The 25,318-nt window shown below is 41.4% G+C and overlaps 2 protein-coding genes across 10 annotated transcripts in view; one reads left to right on the forward strand and one right to left on the reverse strand.

Moving 5' to 3' along the window:
* The first annotated feature begins 1,160 nt into the window (after nt 1-1,160).
* Nucleotides 1,161-20,089, forward strand: KLHDC2 (kelch domain containing 2). Of its 3 annotated transcripts, none has more exons than XM_509933.8 (13): nt 1,161-2,224; nt 5,199-5,278; nt 8,179-8,296; nt 11,473-11,588; nt 11,812-11,893; nt 12,045-12,128; nt 13,223-13,303; nt 13,376-13,434; nt 13,841-13,950; nt 14,335-14,407; nt 16,002-16,089; nt 16,174-16,226; nt 16,457-16,765. In XM_509933.8, the coding sequence occupies exons 1-13, from the start codon at nt 2,072-2,074 to the stop codon at nt 16,578-16,580; spliced, it is 1,221 nt and encodes a 406-aa protein (XP_509933.3). In that variant the 5' UTR covers nt 1,161-2,071; the 3' UTR covers nt 16,581-16,765. The 3 variants fall into 3 exon arrangements, with proteins under 3 accessions (XP_509933.3, XP_016781537.1, XP_054522487.1); XM_016926048.4 differs by having other exon boundaries at nt 1,692-2,694; XM_054666512.2 differs by lacking the exon at nt 16,457-16,765 and adding an exon at nt 19,277-20,089 and having other exon boundaries at nt 2,072-2,224.
* Nucleotides 17,139-25,318, reverse strand: part of NEMF (nuclear export mediator factor) — a 69,696-nt gene continuing 61,516 nt past the window's right edge. For 6 of the 7 annotated variants that reach the window (XM_009427766.5, XM_009427767.5, XM_009427765.5 and 3 more), the window contains 7 exons: nt 23,199-23,276; nt 22,849-23,046; nt 20,422-20,454; nt 18,917-19,017; nt 18,789-18,832; nt 18,622-18,701; nt 17,139-18,410 (listed from right to left, as the gene is read on the reverse strand). In XM_009427766.5, coding sequence (XP_009426041.3) covers nt 18,333-18,410; nt 18,622-18,701; nt 18,789-18,832; nt 18,917-19,017; nt 20,422-20,454; nt 22,849-23,046; nt 23,199-23,276 — 612 coding nt within the window. In that variant the 3' untranslated portion in view covers nt 17,139-18,332. The remainder of the gene's footprint in view (nt 18,411-18,621; nt 18,702-18,788; nt 18,833-18,916; nt 19,018-20,421; nt 20,455-22,848; nt 23,047-23,198; nt 23,277-25,318) is intronic. The other variant, XM_054666511.2, reaches the window with a different exon arrangement.

Here is a 25,318-nt window from a genome sequence, read left to right on the forward strand (position 1 = left end):
AAGCCTGGGGGACAAGAGCGAGACTTCTCTCGAACAAACAAAAAACAAAAACGATGATAGAAGGGTAATGTAGCTGGAAGGAGGACACAGCCAGGAATTGAAGCTGGAAAGGCAAGCTGGGTCTGGACCATGCTGGGTCTTCTTGCACAGCACTGTGATATGAATTTTTTTTTTTTTTTTGAGACGGAGTTTCGTTCTTGTTGCCCAGGCTGGAGTGCAATGGTGGCCTTTTGGCTCACTGTAACCTCCGCCTCCCGGCTTCAAGAGTTTCTCCTGCCTGAGCCTCCCAAGTAGCTGGGATTACAGGCGCCGGCCACCACGCCTGTGTAATTTTTTTGTATTTTTAGTAGAGACAGAGTTTCGCCATTTTGGCCAGGCTGGTCTCGAACTCCTGGCCTCAGGTGATCCGCCTGCCTCGGCCTCCCAAAGTGTTGGGATTACAGGCGTGAGCCACCGCGCCCAGCCGAGATACTAATTTTGGATTCTACTAAGGACGACGGGAGCCAGCTCAAGGTTTTTAAGTGACTCGATCAGATTCACGAGGTTGGTTCACAAGGAACTTCGATAACCCCAAAGTCTAGTGAGCATAATTCGACTTGGAGAAGACACTGCTGCAAGGAATTCTGTGAGTCAGACAGATTTGAGGGCACCAACCAGGGTGAATGGCAGATAAGGTCTTAACAGCCTCAAGGTGATTTGCTTCCTTGTTGAAGGCTTTAATTAATCCTCTTAAGTAACTTTCAAGTTCTTGAGTTCAAGTAAACACATTGGCACACTAGGGGAGGAGTGGCAGGCTATAAGCATTTTAATAATTAAAAAAAAAAAAAAAGCCTTTTATTGTTCAAAGTGTTCCTTTTCTACGGAGTGCTCCCAACCAGAAGATGAGGGAAATGGAGATAATGAAACACGTCCCTCCTACCAAACACGATAAATTCTAGAGGCACTGTAAGATCAAGAATTTAAGATTATTTTTGTCCCACCCTATTTTACAGGTGAGGTATCAAGCACAGTAACTCGTAATTTTATTTTGGCCCAATTGAAAGGTATCATATAAAATAAGAGAAAGCTGTGTGTGCGTGAAAAGGATCCGCCTTTCTTTCTGAAGAAAAGGGTGGTTACGGCTTCGGAAACGCTTTTCAAGCCAACTCTGCAGCCCGGCTGGCGGCAGCAGCGGCGGCGGCGGCAACGTCAGATTCCTGCAGAGGCGGCGCCCGGCAGGGGCGGCAGGAGCTCAGGAGAGGCCGCCGAGGATCGGGCTGGGCCCCACGTGAGAGCTAAGCGACTGCCCTCGCGCCCGCAGAACAGCAGGGCCTGCATCGACTCTAAGGCGAGACCAGAAACTTGCTAGTGGAGCAATTCTGGTGCCCCTGCCCGGGCTGTGAACCCTCTGAGATCATCCCTCAATCAAACGAATAGAAATCCTCGGGAAGAAAAAAAAAAATTGCGGCAATCCGGCTAAAATTCAGCAGCTTTCAGGGACCGATTCAGGACATTATCCCTGCGGTTCCCTCAGTGAAAGGAGACTCGAAGCGCGACTGGAAGTCGCCGGGCCCCATAGAGCTGCGGTGCCCAGGCCGTAGGCGGAGGCGCGGGCAGAGGCGGCGGCGGCGGCTGGAGGACCCGGCGCTGGGGGCGCTGAGCGGCAGCCTCGCTTCCGGAGCTCGGCGGGTGGCGTCAGCGGAACGGGCGGCGTCAGCGGAACGGGCGGCTTCCGGCCGCGGCGTAAACAAGGCCGTGGACTGCAGGAGGCGGGGCGGACGGGCTGCAAGAGGGAGCCGGCCCGACGCGGACCGCTTCCCTGCAGTGCCCCGAGTCCCGGGCCCGCGCCGCCGCCGCCTGGCTCCGCTCGCGGCCCTGCTGTCTGCAGGCGTGCCCCGGCGGCGGCGGAGAGCCGTCCTCGGCCGAGGAGGCTGGGAAACTCGAGCGCAGGCGGCAGAGAGGCCTCAACGCCGTCCCTTTCGCCACCGCCTTCTCCTTGCCTCGCGCCGCTGTGCATTTCTCTCCTTTTCCTTTGTTTCTTTGGCCCCTCGCGGGTGTGGGCATTGTTGGTTAGCAAAAGTGCAGCCTCAAGATGGCTGATGGCAACGAGGATCTGCGGGCTGACGACTTGCCTGGGCCAGCCTTCGAGAGCTATGAGTCCATGGAGCTTGCCTGCCCCGCTGAGCGCAGCGGCCACGTAGCCGTCAGCGACGGGCGCCACATGTTCGTCTGGGGCGGCTACAAGGTCAGTGAGTGGCCGGGCCGCGACGGACGTCGCTCGGCTGTGACTCGGGTCTGCGTTCGCGGCCAGGCGGGGAGGCCAGAGCGGGCCGCGGAGGGCGCTCCCCGCCTGCGTCGCGCGCCCCACCTCAGACTCTGCCCGTTGGTTGTTTTTTTTTTGCGCGCGGGAATCTTCCTTCTCTCGAGTCCCCCAACCCGTCTCGAACCTCCAGGGCTGCTGTCATGTCACCCTGGTGCTCACAAAGCCAACTCACTCCCACCCCCGTTGTTGCCATTGGAGCGTTATTCCGGGGAAGGTCCTGTTAATGTTGCTTGGGCGGTGCATTCGGAAGGGTTGGGGTGTGAAAGGTGACGGTGTGTGATATCACTCAGACGCGTTATGAGGACGGCCTACGAGGACTTCACCCTCTGGAGCTGGGAACCGCTGCCCACTTACAGGGAGGCCGAGGCGTAGGAAAACTGGAATTCCAAAAGGTTACAGGAACCACCTTATTCAGCCTTCCCGCCTGTGCAAATGGCCATCAGGACTGTTTTCCTTCTGGCTTCAGCTGGGTTGAAGTTTTTCAGCAGACACCCCTATTAAGATAATGGAAAAGCTCCACCAGTAACCAAAAAATCCCCAGCATCAAATGAACTACAGAGTGCAGCTCTTTGACTCTCCGATCCCCTGGTTATAAACAACGTGATTAGTTAGCAGTTTAAAGCCAGTTGCCATTCTTTACCCTGCTAACCTCGGAAATCTAGAATTTTATTTGCTAGGATGGCTCTGAGCCAGTCCTACCACAAAATTCCTCTTTGGTCTTGAAAATGTTCTCCGCCCTCCCCACGCCCGTGCCTTGGATGACTTGCTTTGTGATTGTTTTTAGCTTATGGTACAGCTGACTTGATCATAGTTGACCATTTTTGAGATAGCTTTCAAAGATAGCTGTCCTGATACTTTAATTTGGTTTAACTGCAAAAGTAATTTTTTGCCAATCCTAATGAATCTGCAGTGTTTTCCCCAGTTTCCAATGAATGTGGTTAGAAAATAGAAAGGGGGCCGGGCGCGGTGGCTCACGCCTGTAATCCTAGCACTTTGGGAGGCCAAGGTAGGTGGATCAGCTGAAGTCAGGAGCTCGAGACCAGCCTGGCCAACATAGTGAAACTCCGTCTCTACTAAAAATACAAAAAAAAAATTAGCCTGGCGTGGTGACGGGCGCCCTAATCCCGGCTACTTCAGAGGCTAAGGCAGGAGAATCACTTGAACCCGGGAGGCGGAGTTTGCAGTGAGCTGAGACGGCGCCATTGCACTCCAGCCTGGGCAACAAGAAGGAAACTGTCTCAAAAATACTTTAGAAAGGGGTAGAGAATTGCAAGAAGGGGGGCGGGGGGGGGGCAAGCATGTAGTCACCCTTATAAAAATGTAAATTAATTCCCCTGGAGAAACCTGTCAATCACACTTCTAAGCTACCTAATTCATAATTGTATTTTTAAAATGGCAGCATGAGAGAATAAGACTTTGGGAGTGGGGCAGGGGAGGATTCTTAGTGTGGAATATTTCTTATGGATTTAAAAGGGCCTGGATGATTGGGGCCGATTCAGGGAGGAGCAGCACAATCACTGAATTGGATGGTTCTGAAACAGACTGCCCTCCCCATTTATGGCTGGTGGCTGGAACCCTGAGGGTAGGCACAGAAGTCCTTGGAGATTGTTTCAAAGGCAGTAAACCTTGGCTTCCTACATAGTAGGCAGTTTTCCTCCCCAGGACAGGCTGGTCCCCTGTGGGTCAGCCCGCTTCCAGCCTTTCCCTTCATCACTGGTGGGGTGGAAAAAGAAGTTGTTTTACGTGGTCAACTGTTCTGTTTCTGTATGTTTAATATTCAAGCTTGCTGGACTTTGACACTCATTTTTGGCTAACCGCAGTCGTTTACTGTGTCAACATTGTTCAGAAAGTGGCTGGGGAGGGTCAAAGGCTGGGAATGTCAGGCAGTTGTTAAAGTTCAGGGAAAGGATAGAATCCTGGCTCCACCATTACTTCATAAATAACCTTGGGCAAATTACTTAAACTCTAAACTTGTTTTCTCATAACATCAGCTACTTTTTAGGGTTGTTGTGAGGATTAAATAAAGCAATCCATGGATAGCTTTCAGCTGTGGCATATGGTAGGCTCAGTCTGTGTTAGGAATTAATACCTGAAGGGAAATGGAGCAGAACAAAGAACTTAAAATTCTACATAAGGATTTAATATTTTGCATATTTGCAGTTCTGCCCTCTCTATTGCTGCTTAGAGAATGGATAGGTGAAAGGAAGGCATGGCTAGAAAACCACGCATCGTGTTAGCGTGGATCAGGCACTTTCAGTAACAGCCTGCTGACCATGGCACAGGCAGTCTCCTGAAGTCATGCAGCTGAAATTTGGTGCATGGTTCTGTTCAGGATAAAGCTGCCTTAGAGAGTTCCCAGAGATCTCTTGGCTGGGCACAATGGCTCACAGCCTGTAATCCCAGCACTTTGGGAGGCTGAGGTGGGTGGATTGCTTGAGGTTGGGAGTTTGAGACCAGCCTGGCCAACATGGTGAAACCCTGTCTCTACTAAAAATACAAAAATTAGCCAGGCGTGATGGCGAGTGCGTGCAGTCCCAGCTACTTAGGAGGCTGAGGCAGGAGAATCGCTTGAACCCAGGAGGTGGACATTGCAGTGAGCCAGCCAAGATTGCGCCACTGCACTCCATCCTGAGCAATAGAGACTTGGACTAAAAAAAAAAAAGTTCCCAGAGATCTCTTCTTGTCCTATTGCAACTGCTGTATCAAAATTCTGAATTAAGAGCTATCTATGTTGAGCTTTACCTTGAGTGTGTGGCATGGGTGGGGGAGGATTGTGCACTGTAATACCTATTTTTCATACTAATTATGAAATTAGTATCTCAAGATCGATTTAAAAAATACAGTAGTGCCTCTTTAAAATACCAGTTTTTATATTTACAATTTTTTTTATTCTTAGAGTAATCAAGTCAGAGGATTATATGACTTTTATCTGCCTAGAGAAGAACTATGGATCTACAACATGGAGACTGGAAGATGGTAAATGTGGATATTATAAGGGGGACTAAAAAATTCAGATAAGGGCTGGGCACGGTGGCTGGCTCATGCCTATAATCCCAGCACTTTGGGAGGCCAACGCGGGCGGATCTCTCGAGGTCAAGAGTTCAACACCAGCCTGGGCACCAGGCTGGGGTGAAACCCCATCTCTATTAAAAATACAAAAATTAGCCGGGCGTGGTGGCATGCTAATTCCAGCTACTTGGGAGGCCGAGGTGGGAGAATCGCTTGAATCCGGGAGGCGGAGGTTGCAGTGAGCTGAGATCGAGCCACTGCACTCCAGTCTGGGTGACAGAGCAAAACTGTCTCCAAAAACAAACAAATCAGATATGGCTGCAAAGAAAAAAATGTAAAACACTTTCTAAGCTACTTATATATTCTAAAAACACTGTTCTGCTACTTTAGCTTAGCTGCTAAGCTTAATTTAGCACCTGTTCTGTAGTTACTAGATACTTTTATGAACTTAGAATAAATTTCTATCTCAAGTATCATAGTAATATTTAAAATAGATGTAGAGGCTTCAGATCCAGAATGGAAAAATAAATGTTCCATTTTTTTCAAGATGTTAAGTCTTCTGTTATATGATCTCTTGAATAAGGAAAGGAATTTATAAATGGTTAAATTGTTAGATTTTAGATTGTATAGAATTTTATCTGCTAAAAATACAGGTGGTATTCTATTTTAATAAGCTCTCAAAATTTGCATGCAAATCTTTTTAAAAATAGTGTTGTTCTGTTTAAAAACCAAAATGACCTCCAGTTTGCCCTTTTTGTAAACTGGAGATAATCTGAAATGATCTTTTGCAGTTTCATAACAGTAGTAGTCAAGAGCATGTCCCTGGTAGAATCAAGGTGTTTCTCAAAATGCTGGGTTAGCCATGGTTGCGGATTTACAAAGTAGTTTTCCCCATGGTGTGCTTTGTGAGAACTTTATGCTTTAAATATTTTACTTACTGTAGATCTCAGAATTAACATAGTAGTCCCACTTAACAGTTAGGCTGGATGCTGTGGCTCACGCCTGTAATCCCAGCACTTTGGGAGGCCGAGGTAGGCAGCTCACCTTAGGTGAGGAGTTCAAGACCAGCCTGGCCAACATTGTGAAACCCATCTCTACAAAAATACAAAAATTAGCCAGGCATGATGGCAGGTGCCTATAATCCCAGCTACTAGGGAGGCTGAGGCAGGAGAATCACCTGAACCCGGGAGGCAGAGGTTGCAGTGAACTGAGATCATGCCATTGCACTCCAGCCTGGGTGATAGAGTGAGACTCCCTCTCAAAAAACAAAAACATTTAACAGTTACAAACTAAAAATAAGTCATGATTATTTCTGTATATAACAAATTGGTGTTAATATGAAGCTGTTTCTTAATCTTTTTCTGGAGAATTGGAAATTTATAATTGTATTCTCTTAAAAGCAGAATGCTACATATTTTTAAAGATAATTTTTAAGGGGCCGGGCACGGTGGCTCACACCTGTAATCCCAGCACTTTGGGAAGCAGAGGCAGGTGGATCATGAGGTCAGGAGATCCAGACCATCCTGGCTAACATGGTGAAACCCTGTCTCTACTAAAAAATACAAAAAATTAGCTGGGCGCGGAGGCACGCGCCTGTAGTCCCAGCTACTCGGGAGGCTGAGGCAGGAGAATGGCATGAACCCGGAAGGCGGAGCTTGCAGTGAGCAGAGATCGCGCCACTGCACTCCAGCCTGGGCGAAAGAGTCAGACTCCATCTCAAAAAAAAAAAAAAAAAAAAAAAAAAAAAAAAATTAAGGCCAGGTATGGTGGCTCACACCTGTAATCCTAGCACTTTGGGAGGCCGAGGTGGGAGGATCACTTGAGCCCAGGAGTTCAAGACCAGCCTGAGCAATACAGTGAGACCCTGTTTCTATTTAAAAATAATAACTTTTTTTTTTTTTAATGAGAGGGAGTCTCGCTCTGTCGCCCAGGCTGGAGTGCAGTGGCGCAATCTCGACTCGCTGCAAGCTCCGCCTCCTGGCTTCACACCATTCTGTTGCCTCAGCCCCCTGAGTAGCTGGGACTACAGGCGCCCGCCACCACGCCTGGCTAATTTTTTGTATTTTTAGTAGAGATAGGGTTTCACCATGTTAAACAGTATGGTCTCGATTTCTTGACCTTGTGATCCACCTGCCTCAGCCTCCCAAAGTGCTGGGATTACAGACATGAGCCACCGCGCCCAGCCAAAAATAGTAACTTTTAAAAAAAGAGCCTTCTAAAACTTTTGTTTAGCAAAGATAAATATTATTATATCTGACAGTTTTAGCAGAAGACCTTGAGTATACTATTAGAATTTTAAATCTTAGATTCCTTAGGTTGATTCAGATCAATTTTTAGATTCAGAATGAGTTAATACATACAAAGCACTCAGGAATGCCTGGCACATGGCACTACCTGTTTGTAGTGTTACATAAAGGACTGAATCTGATGCATATGAACAGCTAAAAGGGGACTGAAGAAAAAACACTGAATTAATCTATCAGCACTGGGAATGTTGAGGTTTTCCTTCTGGGCTCCTGGCCCACTCAAAAGCAAAACAACTTATGGCCATGTAAATAAATAGCAAACAATTTAGTCTGAGAAACATAAAATGGTATGCTCCTAGAATAATAAAATATGACTTAGGCTTTCAGAATCTCTCATGCCTGTACACATGGGGCCAGCTGGCACTGTTTGTGGAATGGGTAAAGAGGGAAAAGCCCATTCCTTGAATTAAGTTTAGACCTAGGAGAGATCCTAGCGGCACTGTCTACTCTGCCTTCTCATTTTATTCCTTTATTGTGAGGATATAAGTAGAAGAAGAAAAATTAATAGACTTTTGCATTTCTTCCCTTTAACTTACATACATTTAATTTATTCCCCCTCAGGAAAAAAATCAACACTGAAGGTGATGTTCCTCCTTCTATGTCAGGAAGCTGTGCTGTGTGTGTAGACAGGGTGCTGTACTTGTTTGGAGGACACCATTCAAGAGGCAATACCAATAAGGTTAGTGTTTCTAAGGATTATGGCTTGAGGCATTTTTATTCTTATTATCTTTCAAACAACTGCAAATTTCTAAGGTTAGCCCCAGACTTATTTGTGTCACAGTTAAAAATGATGTGTACTTGATTATGATATGAATGTGCATTTTAGTATTTTGTGTGCCAATCTGTATTTACCTAGGCATTATGTAAAATCAACTTTTGTTGGTAACCTGTGTGCAGTAACTTCCTGGGTGGTTTTTCTTTGTGCTTTTTGCAGCTACTTGTTCTCTTAGAACCTTAAATGTTAGATGAACATTAGTAATAAAATTGCAGACAAAATGAAGACAAGATGTAATGGAGGGAAGGGTAAAAATGAGCAGGCAACCAGTCAGAAAGCCGTAAGGATAAATTAAAACTGACAAAACTTTACATGTTAACATTCCTATAAAGTGGTGCCCAAAGACAATGCTATTCAGACTTTGCCGTATTTTGTTCCAAGTAGGAAAAAATATATCACTTCTTCTCTTTCAGACCAATAAGAGACAGATTAAGTCAATCAGAAATGATACATATGACATATATTAGCGCTTACTGAGTTGCCAAATAAATGAATCCATAGGAGTCTATTAAGTTGGCAACTTAGTAAGCACTTTATGTGCTGAGCACTTGGCTGGACACTGGAGACAGAAAGAATGATATAGTTCTCACCTCCTGGAACTCACATTCTAGAAGGGACACATATAGTAAGTAAACCACTGCAGTAGCACCTGCTAGAGAGATACACAGCACCTGGCATATAGAAAATAACTCAGTAAGTATTGTTGAAGCTGAAAACTTTGACATTGTGTTTGGTGGGATGAGGGAACAGAACAAGGAAAATCTTGACCGAAGAGGTGATGCTTGAACTGAATAATAAAATTGGAAGGAGTAGCCAAGATACAAAGATATAAGCAAATGTCTTTTTTTTTTTTTTTCGGATGGGGACAGTCTCGCTCTGTCGCCCAGGCTGGAGTGCAGTGGTGCAATCTTGGCTCCCTGCAACCTCCGCCTCCCAGGTTCAAGTGATTCTCGTACCTCAGCCTCCTGAGTAGCTGGGATTACAGGCATGCATCACTACGCCCAGCTAATTTTTTTATTTTTAGTAGAGACAGGGTTTCGCCACGTTGGCCAGGCTGGTCTTAAACTCCTGACCTCAGGTGATCCACCTGCTTTGGCCTCCCAAAGTGCTGGGATTACAGGCATGAGCCACCGTGCCCGGCAGCAAATGTCTTAATTATGGAAATTCCAAGTGGATGGAATATGTGGCTGAGATGGTTTCAAACTATGTTCCTAGAAACTTTAGGGATTTGAGATGCCTTGGGACACCTGTGGGAGGAGCATATGGTGTTAGGTAGGCTCCAAGCTGCCCCTTCCTCCTCCATTTTAACAAGTGTAGCTCCACTTTTGTTTGTATACGTTGGGCTTTTGCTTAGTATTTTGCTTGAAGAAGAGTTCTATGCCTGAAAGATTCTGTGAGGCACATCTATAGGCTATCATTGAGCCATATGTATTTCAGAGCCAAGGGGGAGAATAATAACTGACACAACTTAAAAGCTTGGGGGAGGAGACAAGCTGTGGTTTTATGGAGGTAGTTACAGAAACAGTAGTAGTTTGTCAAGTGGCTAGGGTTGTGTGTTTTAAGTTTGACTGAATGGAAGCTTGAGTGTCTCAGAGAAGTAAAAAATATATAGTGGTCGGATATATTCAGTTGCCTGGATGTGAACCCTTTAAAGGAAAGATGAATATTTAATCTTTTAAGTATTGATCCTTAATAAATCTCTTTAATCTTAAAGATTAACTCAATTAACTCTTTAATCTTAGAGTTAGACACCGAACACATATTTGTTAAATTGAATTTAAAGGTAAAATTACTAAACCTAATTTTTTTGGGTAATACCATTCTGATACCCATAAAATAAATATCAGGGCTGGGTGTGGTGGCTTATGCTTATAATCCCAGCACTTTGGGAGGCCCAAGTGGGCACATCACTTGAGGCCAGGAGTTTGAGACCAGCCTGGCCAACATGACAAAAACTCGTCTCTACTAAAAATACAAAAATTAGCTGGGCATGTTGGTGCGTGCCTGTAATCTTAGCTAGTCGGGTGGCTGAGGTACAAGAATTGCTTGAACCCAGGAGGCAGAAATTGCAGTGAGCCGAGATCATGCCACTGCACTCCAGCCTGGGTGACAGAGCGAGATTCTGTCCCCACCAAAAAAAAAAAAGAAATATATATATATATATATATATATATATATATATATATATATATGGCTATCAGCACAATTTTGCAATTGCAAAAATATGGAACCAGACCAAATGCCCACCAATCAACAAGTGGATAAAGAAAATGTGGTGCATACATATACCAGGGAATACTACTACGCCATAAGAAGGAACAAAATAATGGCATTTGCAGCAACCTGGATGGAACTGGAGACGATTATTCTAAGTGAAGTAACTCAGGAATGGAAAACCAAACACCACATGTTCTCACTCATAAGTGGGAGCTAAGCTATGAGGATGCAAAGGCATAAGTATGATACAGTGGACTTTGGGGACTCAGGGGTAAAGGGTGATAGATGGGTGAGGGATAAAAGACTACACATTGGGTACAGTGTACACTGCTTGGGTGATGAGTGCACCAAAATCTCAGAAATCACCACAAAAGAACTTATCCATGTAACCAAACACCACCTGTTCCCCCAAAACCTATTGAGATAAAAAATAAAAAAATAAAAATGGGAAAAGAAAATGTCCGGCTGTCTTAGCCAGGTATGGTGGTACATGGCTGTAGTCCATCTATGTGGGAAGCTCAGGTGGGAAGATGACTTAAGCCCAGGAGTTTAGGTTACAGTAATCTATGATTGTGCCACTGCACTCCAGCATGCGCAAGAGAGACCCTGTCTCTTAAAAAAAAAAGTGTGACTATGAAAAAAAAAATTAGTTGAGCTAAAAGTGTGCTTAGTGACTTAGGAAATTGGTATTCAGTCACAGAATCCTCATCTGGACTCTGAGCAGTCTGGCAACCAGTCTGCAGTCACAATTTCAGTAGCACTGAATTAGATGGCACTCTTATCATAAATCATAGTAAAATTAAATGCTAAACTTGAATTTCTTTCATATAACCAACTCTAACTGAAATCATTGCTTCTGACAGTTCTATATGCTGGATTCAAGGTCTACAGACAGAGTGTTACAGTGGGAAAGAATTGATTGCCAAGGAATTCCTCCATCATCAAAGGACAAACTTGGTGTCTGGGTATATAAAAACAAGTGAGTTGGCAGCACTACAGGTTTGGGTTTTTATGTGTAAAGTGGTTTACCATTCAGGTATCCTTAGCCAGTAAACATTTGCACAGAACATACCTCATAGGGCCCATATGAAGATTAACTGAATTAATACATGAAAGCATTTAACACAGCACCTAAGATAAATTGCTTGTATCCTATCCTATGGGTATTTGAATTTTTAGTGTCTTGGTTTTTCACCCAACAGGTTAATATTTTTTGGAGGGTATGGGTATTTGCCTGAAGATAAAGTATTGGGAACTTTTGAATTCGATGAAACATCTTTTTGGGTAAGTGAAGTTTCATATTTGCATATGGCCTCCTTAGTATGTTGAAATAATACATTTTATAAGTTTTGTGCATTTTTCTTTGGTAATCAGGCAGGCTGTCTAATTTTATAAATATCATTTCTAAAATAACGCGGATTCTTATTTTCTGTAGAATTCAAGTCATCCAAGAGGATGGAATGATCATGTACATATTTTAGATACTGAAACATTTACCTGGAGCCAGCCTATAACTACTGTGAGTTACTAAAGAATAATGAATTGTTAAGGATACTTAGAGGCAGTAGGGAGGGGTGGGGTAGGGGAGAGGGGTGCGCCAGAGTTGGAAGATACTGTGAAAGTGACGGTTCATTCTTGTTTTCTGGGGAGAAGATCCATAACTTTAATGATTTCCAAGGAATCTAGAACTCAGAAGTTTAATGAATGTATGAAATGACTAACCCAGCATCTATTATCTAATAATCTAATACTTTTTTTTTTTTGAGACAGAGTCTCGCACTGTTGCCTGGGCTGGAGTGCAGTGGCGGGATCTCTGCTTACTGCAATCTCCACCTCCCAGGTTCAAGCGATTCTCCTGCCTCAGCCTCCTGAGTATCTGGGATTACAGATGCCCGCAACCACGCCCAGCTAATTTTTTTGTATTTTTAGTAGAGACGGGTTTCATCACATTGGCCAGGCTGGTCTTGAACTCCTGACCTTGTGATTCGCCCACCTCGGCCTCCCAAAGTGTTGGGATTACAGGCATGAGCCACCGTGCCCAACCTATCTAATACACTTTACGTGGTAGAAGTGTTTCAGATTTTGGAATATTTGCATTATATACTTAACAGTCAACTATCTCTAATCCAAAGATCCGAAATGCTCCAATGAGCATTTCCTTTCAGCATCATGTTGGCACTCAAATTTTCAGATTTGGAGCATCTCATATTTTGGATTTTCCGATTACAGATACTCAAACTGTAATTAAATAACTCTGCACTAGATTGCAATTTGTATTACTTAAATATTAGATTTCTTTTCCCTCTGACAGATGATTATATTTCTTTTCCCTTTGACACAGATATTATATAATATGCCAGCCTTTATTTTAAAAGAGAAAAAATAAAGCAGCCTATTGTGTTAGCCAGCCCATTCAGTAACACATTTCAAAAATAGAAAATTAAAATGCCCAGTTTTGGTAGTCAGCTTGTAGTACGACTGTTGTCTAGAAGTCTACACTCCAACTTTTAAAAGCTCAAGTGCCTTACATATTCTTATCCCATATCCAGAGTAGACATTGGTATTTTCCCTGTTTATAAAAAGTTCACTAACTTGCTTATGTGCCTCTAATAGGGTAAAGCACCTTCACCTCGTGCTGCCCATGCCTGTGCAACTGTCGGAAATAGAGGCTTCGTGTTTGGAGGCAGATATCGAGTAAGTATTCAAACAACTTCAATGACTTGCTTTTGAATTCTTCAAAATGATAACTTAATTATCCTTTTTTAGGATGCTAGAATGAATGATCTTCACTATCTTAATCTGGATACATGGGAGTGGAATGAATTGTAGGTATCACTTTAGATACATTTTTCCAAAATTCAGATTGTTTTTACCCTATACTCCCTACTATTGGTATATAATGTCCTTGCTTAACTTTTCTTTAACTATGAAATTAAATAAACATAATTACTAGGTCCTTAAGGAATGAATTTTATTTTTGTGTTTCCAATTCCTGTAACTATGTGCCTAGTACATAGCATGTGCTCAGTGTCTGTTGAAAGGAAAAGGTCTGAAGTTGATTCTAACGTCAAAGAAAATATTTCAGTATAAAGCATGTAGTTTATACCAAGAAGCCTTTTTAAACTTAAGGTCTCTTTTTTCATAACATGTACATATAAATTTTAAAAGAAAACTTAAAAATACAGTAGCTGCTTCTAAATGCAGATATTGTAACTTAGCTATTATTTTCAGAATTCCACAAGGCATATGCCCAGTTGGTCGATCTTGGCACTCACTAACACCAGTTTCTTCAGATCATCTTTTTCTCTTTGGAGGATTTACCACTGATAAACAGCCACTAAGTAAGTCCTTGAAAAATATGATAATGAAATCATCATATATCATCCATATCTAATAGCTGAAAATGAGTCTATTAGAGACTGATGAGACGGCTTATAGGGTTGGTTGGAAGGTTTGAAATTAATTTTGATCCTGTAACATAGCTGTGATTGTACTATATGGCATACTTCTGTTCAATAAAGAACCTGGAGCACTTAAGAGCCCTGCTGAAGGGCTATAACATGCAAAGGGCTTACTTGGCTAATTGCGGGGGGGGGGGGGGGGGGGAAGAAAATATACTCTCTGTATCTGCTCATGATCTATTACCTTTCTTGCCAAAGCTGTGCCCTTTAAATGTCAATGTCATATTGACAGACTAACATACTTCATTTCTTTGCTTGAATCAGGTGATGCCTGGACTTACTGCATCAGTAAAAATGAATGGATACAATTTAATCATCCATATACTGAAAAACCAAGGTATTTAAAAGCAATTCATATACTGAATATGCATAAGACATAAGAATTGAGGTTTTGGCTGCATTATATCCAGCATTCTTAGTTATAAAAATCTCAGCATTCACTAAGGTTTGAAATACTTCTCAAAGAAAAGAAAACCAATGTTATCCTAGTATCGAATGATCTCCTTTCCGTCATCTGTGCATGAAGAGTAGGGCTGGATTTTTATTTTTGCTTCTTCCTTCTGTTATAAAATTGACACATAGTTAAAATATACAATCAAGCTTTTCACTTCAATGAGTTGAACTGCATCTAAGTTTATTAAAAATGAGGGTTGGCCAGGCGTGGTGGCTCATGCCGGTAATCCCAGCACTTTGGGAGGCTGAGGCAGGTGGATCACCTGAGGTCAGGAGTTCCAGCCTGGCCAACATGGTGAAACCCCGTCTCTAGTAAAAATGCAAAATTAGCTGGGCATGGTGGCGTATGCCTGTAATCCCAGCTACTTGAGAGGCTGAGGCAGGAGAATTGCCTGAACCAGGAAGGCAGAGGTTGCAGTGAGCTGAGATCGTGCCATTGCACTCCAGCTTGGGCAACAAGAGTGAAACTCTGTCTCCAAAAAAAAAAAAAAAAAAGGGGGGTAGAGGTGCTGGAATGGGTAAAATGTTTAAACCTTAATCACATGGGAGGCGAGGTGCAGTGGGATTACAGGATTACAGCTGTAATCCCAGCACTTCTGGAGGCTGAGGCAGGCAGAGTGCTTTAACCCAGGCGTTCAAGACCAGCTTGGGCAACTTGGCAAAACCCCATCTCTACAAATAATAGAAAAATTAGCTAGGTGTGGTAGCATATGCCTGTAGTCCCAGCTATTCAGGAGGCAGAGGATGTAGTGAGCTGAGATTGCACCACTGCACTCCAGCCTGGGTGATAGAGCAAGACTCTGTCTCTTAAAAAAAAAAAAAAATACATGGGGAAAAAACAAGAACTGTCAATTAGACTTGCAGTAGCACTGTATAACAAAGATGAAGAAATCAAATCATCCAAAAAAAGCTTATTAAACACTGATAATTTTCTCTTGTTAATCTCAGAACAAAATGCTAAAGGAAATGATACAGTCAAAATTCATGTTCAAAGCCTGCATTTTTTCCCCAAGTATCTAAACCAAGTATAGTCATGCAAGTAAGACTTCATTTGCACAAATGATCTCTCCATAAAACTACCAGGCTTTCTGAGACTTTATAGTTTACTCAAGCGGGGCTTTCACCATCCCTCAGATGTTCTGTGTAAGGCCAGTTGGCCCTACCTATGGAAGAAGAAGGCATATACTACTCAGGTCCCATACGATTTTTATTGCTAACAAAGACCTAGAGAACAGATCGTTCAGTTCAAACTCATTGCATAAATGAGAACGACCAGAGAGAGAAAATAATATCCAGATAAAATAGATATTGATTGATCTGCTTTTGCTACTTTCCCTTAAGATTTTACTTCTCGCCATGATGTTTTGGTCTGAACTACCTTAAGATCGCTAGTCTTTATTTCATAGCTCTATTCTGTAGTATAAAATGGCCAACTGGTGTTCTGGGTGGCTTCAAACTCGTTTTTGTTTTAAATGCAGGTTATGGCACACAGCTTGTGCCAGCGATGAAGGAGAAGTAATTGTTTTTGGTGGATGTGCCAACAACTTGCTTGTCCATCACAGAGCTGTAAGTATACTACCTTCACATTATTACTGAAACTTACTTGCAAAGCATTTGCTTTTAAATGTGTTCTTCCTATTTATTTTTCAGGCACACAGTAATGAAATACTAATATTTTCAGTTCAACCAAAATCTCTTGTACGGTAAGTAACTTTGTACTTGGCACTTATTTAAAATTGTGTTTCCTAAGACTTAGCACTCTCGAAAAACTAGGTTTATGGATTATTTAAGGGCAATAAAACTTCATTGCTATAACCAGTTCCTATGAAAATCTTTGAAGAAAGAAAGAGGGATGTTTGATGTAGTTTTTCAAGTGAATGTACTTCCAAACAGTAAAGTGAAATTACTTTTCTCTTTCCTTGTCCACTTTCAGGCTAAGCTTAGAAGCAGTCATTTGCTTTAAAGAAATGTTAGCCAACTCATGGAACTGCCTTCCAAAACACTTACTTCACAGTGTTAATCAGAGGTTTGGTAGTAACAACACTTCTGGATCTTAAGGCTTCATAAATAATGCCTATGATCACCTTGCATGGACAGCAATCCTGTAAACATCACAGAGTGGCATCATTTGTATAATTATATGCATTGTTGTAGTTTGCACCTGTTGGTTTTAATGTGCATGTGAATGGCCTAGAGAACCTATTTTTGTGTCTAAAGTTTACAATAAATGTATTTAACACCAGTAGCTGTCCTCTATTAAAGTAAAGTAAAGTAATGGTTGGGCTTTTTACCCTGAAGAATGGTTGCTACATTTTCTTTTCAGTAACTTCAGGATATGTATCTGTAGAAACGTTATAGTCTTACCATCATCAAAATGCTGAAGTCATTTTTTAAAAACATTATAGATTTTTTTTTAATGGCAAGAGTAGTCTATAGTTATGTAACCTAGTGTTGTAAATACAATATAATAAAGGTTTTTTTTTAAACATTAATATTCACATTATGACGAAGCTGGGAAAACAAAGTGTGGAGGGACCAACAACTGTTTAGTACTTTGACCTTAATGCTTCAGTGTAGGGGCTGGAGCAAGTGGTCATGCTGAATACAGGCAGGTGTTGTCCAGTCAATTAAGAAGTTTTTTTTTAATTAATAAGTTTTATAGCTCATGAAGGAATGGAAATAATGATGACATCATTTTCCATTCTGTTAAGAGACAGAGGAAAAGTGGGTTAGAGTCTTTAGTGGTAAGCCTAAAATGCGCTTCTGATATTATAGGTTAAGATACTCTAACGTGCTATATTGGTAATTAATTACTAAAGGTGGAAATTAAAATGGTACAGAACTGAATCAGATTACAAGGAAAAAACTAAGATCAAACCTGAAGGTCTACAAATGAACAGAAATGATTAACACCAATTTCTTCTAGGAGTTATTAAGCTGAGTCATGAGAATTATTACTTATATTTTACATTTTGGTCTAATATATTTTTTGACAAGTATCAATGAAAGCAGAAGAAAATCCACTCCAATACTTAGTTTTCAAGACACAATCCTAAATATTTAAACCCCTTGTAGCTGGCCTATAATATATATATTAGATGTTATATACAGTAGACTTACCAAGTCAATAGTTTAAGCAATCAAGCCACTTCACTGTTCAGTTTCTTTACATCATGAAATGAATACTTGGTATTAACCTCTCAAATTTCAAGAAAATGGAGAATAACTACAGATGTATATAATTAGCATTTAACTGTCCACAAATACTTTAGGAAATCCTATCATAGTGTTTCCTCTATATAAAACTGGGAAAAAAAACAAGAATTAAGTCCTTTTGGTGAATATAGCAAGGCAATGTTTAGTTCATTTGGCCTGTAATATATATATTAGATGTTATATACAGTAGACTTACCAAGTCAATAGTTTAATTAGATGTTATATACAGTAGACTTACCAAGTCAATAGTTTAAGCAATCAAGCCACTTCACTGTTCAGTTTCTTTACATCATGAAATGAATACTTGGTATTAACCTCCCAAATTTCAAGAAAATGTAGAATAACTACAGATGTATATTAATTAGCATTTACCTGTCCACAAATACTTTAGGAAATCCTATCACAGACAGTGTTTCCTCTATATAAAACAAAACTGGGAAAAAACAAGAAGTAAGTCCTTTTGGTGAATATAGCAAGGCAATGTTTAGTTCATTTTTATAATGCGGAAATCCTGATACATGGTGCTTTAATCTTTGAACTTCCAAAACGCTATAAAATTGGCTCTTCTCAAATATTTTAGAATTTCATTTCAGCTATTTCCTTTTTACATTCAGAAGATTGGGTGCAGACACTTTCACTTTGCCAGGAATGTTTCTTGATAAATCTGTGTCCTAAAAAAAGAAAATTGCTGAATATCTTCACATCCTGTATGGTCAATCATGTTTCTTTTATGACAAAAAAGAAAAACATTTCCAAACTTTTAGCTGAGATGGTTTTACTGCTTCTAATAAGACAGCATTTTCTACTAAAATAACAAAAAACTGCTAACATTTTAAATTGTACTGTCAGTCTCCACATTCCTTTTCTGAAGGAGAACTTTACCTTTACGCTGCGGAATAAGTCTTTTTCTCTTGCTGTTGCTTCTTTGGAATGCATGAAACTATTCAAGGCTGTTTTTGCAGCTGTAAATACAAAAAAGAGTGAGAATAATCTACTGTTAAGTCACTGAACTGTTTAAAATCATAATTCAAAAAAACAAATTTAAATACCTTTTCCCTTTTTCTGCACTCCGGGAGTAAGTTTCACTTTATATCTTTAAAAAGGAATTACATGTGTTACTAAATAGACGTTACAAAACAATTCACAAAAGCCATTCTGTCAACTAATGGTAACTTACTTGTAGTTTGTCATGGTGGTGTAAGGGGCACATATTGGAATGGCAAACAGTAGTACATCTTCAGGATGTGGCTGGCCTGTCAAAGAATCAAATAGGTTTTCCTAAAAAGGGAAAATAACAGTTACAAAGGCAATTTATACCGCCCTTTACAAAAAATGCTAAAACACTTGAATTAGTATCTCAACATATTTTCTATCTTTTCCTGATATACATACCATCTAAGCTGGAACAGTGGTACTTAAACTCTGCTTCATAGTTCCAAAGAGTTGAAGACCAATGTTTAAATATATTCTTTACTACTTAATTTTTGCCTAGCATAATAAGTAATGAGAACAATAATTTTCAAAATCCTACCTACAGTTACATTTAAGAGAAAGAAGGCCCAGGAGCAGTGGTTCACGCCTATAATCCTAGGACTCTGGAAGGCTCAGGCTGAGGCGGGTGGATCGCTTGAGCCCAGGAGTTCAAGACCAGCCTAAGCAACATGGAGAAACACCATCTCTACAAAAAATATAAAAGTTAGCTGGATATAGTGGGTGCCTGTAGTCCCAGCTACTCAGAAGACTGAGGGGGGGAGGATCACCTGAGCCCAGGAGGTAGACGTTGTGGAGAGCCATGATCCTGTCACTGCACTGGGTGACACCAGCCTGGGTGACAGAGACCCTGTCTCAAAAAAAAAAAAAAAAAAAAAAAGGAAAAAAACTATTGGATATTACCTGAGTTGCAGAAACCTGCTGTGGATTAAAATGATGCAATAATAACCACAAATAGATTTAAGTCCTATCACATGGAAATGGGACTAATACCTTGGCTATACCACTATTTCTCGTCCTGGGGAGATTCTGCCCTCAGAAGACAATGGGCAATGTCTAGAGATAGTTTTGGTTGACACAATGAGGGGTGAGAAGGAATAGGTAGGGGCTGCTACTGGGATCTAGTGGGTAAAGGCCAAGGATGTCGCTAAACATTTTATAATGAATGGGACAGACCCCACAACAAAGAATTAACCAACCCCTAATGTTAACAGTGCCAAAGTTGAGAAACCCTGGGCTAGAACAGCCTTCTCTGTTACCCATTATTAAGGAGAAATCCCAGAGTTCTTATTTGCTGTGCTGCCTGTGAGATTGCCCCCATTTATTTTACAATATGAATAAACTTAGATTTAGGACAGAATGCTTGGTGCTGAAGTATAATTAATATTTGAGTGTTTGCTATGTGCCATAAACTTTTCTAAATGCCCTTTACATACATTAGTTATCAAAACAACCCTCTCCTGGGTAGGGACATTATCCCCATTCTTCAGATGAGGAAACTGAGGCACAAAGAATGTTTCCAAGTTTGTACAGTTACATATAGCAGAGTTGGGATTAAGACCCCGAAAGCTTGACTTCGTAGCCTGCAATCTTGTCTTAGGTTTCTAAGTTTTAATAAGTTGTGTTTCAAACATTCTGGGAACTGAACTGTAATCACAGTGTTGTAGTAGGAACCCCAACATAAAATCATACCTCATTTCCCTGTTGATCCAGATCTTGCTCTTCCTGTTCCGAACATATAAAAATAAAAATGTCAGCTATAATGTAAAATGAAAATTCCACACCATTAAACCATAAGGAGAAAGAAACAGTGATACAACCAGACTGTCATTTCTGACCCACAGGATAGGGGGCCTCAAGGTTATATTCTTCCTAAGACTCTGAAGTGGATTCGTATATGTGTTTGTGTGTGTCTGTGTTTATTACTTAAGAAAGTAATGTCATTCAAGAGAAGAAGGGTAGTTCTCTGAAGTAGAGGAGGTGGGAACTGAAACTTTCATATAAAGTATATGTTAAAGCAGCAAAAGTTACAAGTACAATTTAAAATGACAACTAAGGTTGATAAGTTTGCCAAGAGAAAAGCAAATGGAGAATTTTGGTCAACAGAACTTTTATTTTTAAATATCTGTTCAACAGTTTTGGATAAATTTTTCCCATATCCCATAAAATATGCTTAATTTTGTTTGCTTAAGAAAAATCTATCTGGAGATAACTGACTGTCTCAGTCTGTTCAGGCTGCTGTAACAAAATACCTTAGCCTGTATAATTTAGAAACAACAGAAATTTTACTTCTTACAGTTCTGAAGGCTGGGAAGTCCAGCATCAAGGCACCAGCAGATTCAATGTCTGATAAGGGCTTGCCTCAAAGATGGTATCTTAGGCTGGGTGTGGTGGCTCATACCTGTAATCCCAGCACTTTGGGAGGCCAAGGTCGGGGGATCCCTTGAGCCCAGGAGTTCGACACCAGCCTGGGCAACATAGGGAGACCTCATCTTAAAAAAAGATGGCACCTTATTGCAGTGTCCTCACATGGCAAAAGGGCACTCATCTCATTCATGACAGAAGAGCCCTCGTGACTTCACTTCCTAAAGGCCCAACCTCTTAATACCATCACACTGGGTATTTAGGTTCTCATATATGAATTGTGGGGGGATATTAACATTTAGACCATAGCACCTACTCATGAAAGAACATTAATAATTAACACCTCTAGTGAGTATTTGTGAGTCTAGGATTTACAGAACATAAGAATATTGTACAAATTTTAAAAGCCAAAATGAGTTTTAGTATTACTAAACAACAACTGTTCAGCAGGAAAAAAAAGAAAATAGTAATACAGAATCCCTGTAAGCATTACCTGCACTAAACTGAGCACACAATTATAACTCAAGCTTTACATAAAAAAAATGCTGGTGACAAAGGTAAAAATTTTTTATCTGGCCTCTATTTTAAGCCAGGTTATTAAAAAATAAACAGGCTGGGCATGTGTCTTACGCCTGTAATCCCAACACTTTGGGAGGCCAAGGCAGGCGGATCACCTGAGATCAGGAGTTCAAGACCAGCCTGGCCAACATGGTGAAACCCCATCTCCACTAAAAATACAAAAATTAGCCAGGCGTGATGGTGCATGCTTGTAATCCCAGCTACTCAGAAGGCTGAGGCAGGATAATTGCTTGAATCCGGGAGGTGGAGGTTGCAGTGAGCCGAGATTGTGCCACTGCACTCCAGCCTGGGCAACAGAGCGAGACTGCCTCAAAAAAAAAAAAAAAAAATTCAAGAAGATGTACATATTCATGTAAGAAGATATACAGAAGGCTGGGCTTGCTGTACTGTTAATAAAACAATTAGGCAATCATCTTAGCTGGAAAAATACGAACTCACTGGTTTTGTAACCAGAGTACTTGGCTCTTAAATGGTGTACTCATTTTCAACATTATGTACGACCATATGGCATAGATTCCTATAGAAAAGCTTAGAGAAAGTGAAAATTTATTTTCTACACATCTTCAAGACAATCCCAATTTTCTCTCTCTCTTTTTTTTTTTTTTTGAGATGGAGTCTCGCTCTGTCGCCCAGGCTGGAGTGCAGTGGCGCGATCTCGGCTCACTGCAAACTCTGCCTCCCAGGTTCACACTATTCTGCCTCAGCCTCCCAAGTAGCTGAGACTACAGGCGCTCACCACCACACCCGGCTAATTTTTTTGTATTTTTTTAGTAGAGACAGGGTTTCACCACGTTAGCCAGCATGGTCTCAATCTCCTGACCTTGTGATCTGCCTGCCTTGGCCTCTCAAAGTGCTGGGATTACAGGCGTGAGCCACCGTGCCAGGCCTCTCTGTCTTAATTTAACTCAGTTCCCATCAGAATCAAAGCCTCTCCGTAAAACTGATTACTTCCTAAAGGCTTGTAACAAAATTGTTATCAGCTATCAGTACTACCATTATCATGCTTAGATAAGATACCGCAATTTTAGTCTTTCAGGTTGTATTTCTGGATGACATTCCATTAAGAATAGGGTTACTCACTTGTCTTGGTTTTAGCACTGAAAGTCCCATGTCCTGGGAACTCCCGGATGGGTAATCACCCTAATTAAGAAGCAGAAGCCCACAAAGTAGCCATACCTTGTCATCATGTGGATCATCTACAGCAAAGTCTTGTAACTCATGAGTTATAACCTCAAGGAACGGAGTTTCTTTCTTAATGTTGTCAGAGACCCTCTGTCCACCTCTAGGTTTCTGGGGCTGTTTCTTCACAGGTTCGTCCTTTGTTTTTCCTTTCTTCCCCTTCTTCCCTTTTTCTTCTTTGTTTGAACCTGCAGACTTTGATTCATAGAGGAAACATCAGTCAGTGTTGTATTTTCAATATTGTGAATATTTTAACAAGAATGTATTGAATGCCTGTCATACGCTAGGCAGTGGGCTAGATGCCCATTTGAAAAGCAAAAGAAAAAATGTTTTTAGATGTTATTTACCCCCAGCAACTTCATGATAAGTTCACGGTCTTCTTCATCCTGGTCTTTGTATTTTTCTTTCATTTTTTTCATTTTACTCTACAAAATCAGAAGATTTTGGTTGGAAATATTCAGCAGCAAAAAAATGTCAACAAATACTTGCAAAGAAATGGTGTTACTTTATATTCTCTGTCAAAAATGCTTACTGAATAAGGCACCATTATAATAAACAATATGAAGGCTACAAAGTTGGATAACCGAAGTCCTCATCTTCAAGGAATTTACCATAGGGTGGAGAGAAGATACACAGAGAAGAAAGAAATACATTAACAAAACATAAAGAACTGTGAGGAAGAAATAAAGTAAAACAGTATTGGAAAAGCAAGTCTAAAAAGGAAGAGAACAGTAATAGCAAGTCATCACATTTGGTTTGAGTCAGGGTACACATGGAGGAAGAACAGGAAATAAAGCAGCAAAGCTAGGCTAGGCACTTATTCTAGAGGCTTTCAAGACTCTGTATTTTATTAAATAAACCAATGATTCTTTACCCTGATTACATCCCCAAATCACTCTAGGGGTTTTAAACTATAAACATCTAGGCCCCGCCCTAGATATTTTTGTCTTGATTAACTGTGTTAACTGGGACCGAAATAACACATTTTGAAAATTGTAAAGACTTCCCTAAACAGGACACAAACACCGTAAAAGACTGATACATCAGACTCAATTAGAATTTAAAAATGCTACTCATCAAAAAAGACTATTAAAAAGTGAAAAACAGCAAGCCCCAAAGTGTGAAAAGCGCTTGCAATACATATATCCGAGAAAGGACTTGTATTCAGGATTGCAGAGAACCCTTATACATCAACTAGAAAGACAGGACAAACCAATTTTTAAAATAGGCACTTCGAAAGAGGATACACAAAGGTCCAAAAAACATGAGAAAGTGCTCAATATCATTAGTCATCAGGAACATGAAATAAAAGCCAAATGAGCTATCAGCATATACACACTTAAATGACTGAAAAAAGAAAACAATACCAAGTGTTACTACGGATGGGGGACAACTGGAACTCTCATACACTGCTTGGTGGGAAATTGATACAGGTGCTCTGGAAAACTGATTGACAGGATCTAATAAAGGCAAACAACATGTATGCCACAACCCAGAAAATTCCACTCATATGTATATGAACAGAAATGCATACTTAGGGATCCAAAAGTCATGTGAGGGTCTGGCACGGTGGCTCACACCTGTAATCCCAACACTTTGGGAGGTCTGGGTAGGTGGATCACCTGAGGTCAGGAGTTCAAGACCAGCCTGACCAACATGGTGAAACACCATCTCTACCAAAAATACAAACAAAATTAGCCAGGCGTGGTGGTGCATGCCTGTAATCCCAGCTACTTGGGAGTCTGAGGTAGGAGAAACGCTTGAACCTGGGAGACAGAGGTTGCGGTGAGCCGAGATCATGCTATTGCACTCCAACCTGGGCAACAAGAGTAAAACTCTGTCTCAAAAAACAAAAAAAATGTCAAGTGGGGATATTCTTAGAAAGTGGCAAGCATGAGCCTTCTGGCTGGGCGCAGTGGCTCACGCCTGTAATCCCAGCACTTTGGGTGGCTGAGGCGGGTGGATCACAAGGTCAGGAGATCGAGACCATCCTGGCCAACATAAGTGAAACCCCGTCTGCACTAAAAATACAAAAATTAGCTGGGTGTGGTGGCGTGTGCCTGTAGTGCCAGCTACTCAGGAGGCTGAAGCAGGAGAATCGCTTGAACCCAGGAGGCAGAGGTTGCAGTGAGCTGAGATCACACCACTGTACTCCATCCAGGCTGGCAACACAGTGAGAACCCGTCTCAGAAAAAAAGAAACTGGCAAGCAAGCATGAGCCTTCTGGGATGCTGGAAACATTCCAAGTAAAGTATCTGTATCTGAGTGGTGGTTTCACAGATGTGTGTGCTTATAAAAATTCACTGAGGCCAGGCATGGTGGCTCATGCCTGTAATCCCAGCCCTTTGGGAGGCCGAGGCAGGCGGATCACAAGGTCAAGAGATCCAGACCATCCTGACCAACATGGTGAAACTCTGTCGCTACTAAAAATACAAAAAGTAGCTGGGCATAGTGGTGCACGCCTGTA

The sequence above is a fragment of the Pan troglodytes genome, chromosome 15 (assembly GCF_028858775.2).
Source record: "Pan troglodytes isolate AG18354 chromosome 15, NHGRI_mPanTro3-v2.0_pri, whole genome shotgun sequence".
In the NCBI taxonomy this organism is placed as follows: Eukaryota; Metazoa; Chordata; class Mammalia; order Primates; family Hominidae; genus Pan; species Pan troglodytes.

What these genes read in the sequence shown, in the direction of transcription:
- KLHDC2 (XM_509933.8), top strand. Translation starts at nt 2,072, where the DNA reads ATGGCTGATGGCAACGAGGATCTGCGGGCTGACGACTTGCCTGGGCCA. An exon ending in GTCTGGGTATATAAAAACAA is followed by an intron (nt 11,589 to 11,811) that starts GTGAGTTGGCAG and finishes TTCACCCAACAG; the next exon opens with GTTAATATTTTTTGGAGGGT. An exon ending in CCATATACTGAAAAACCAAG is followed by an intron (nt 14,408 to 16,001) that starts GTATTTAAAAGC and finishes TTTTAAATGCAG; the next exon opens with GTTATGGCACACAGCTTGTG.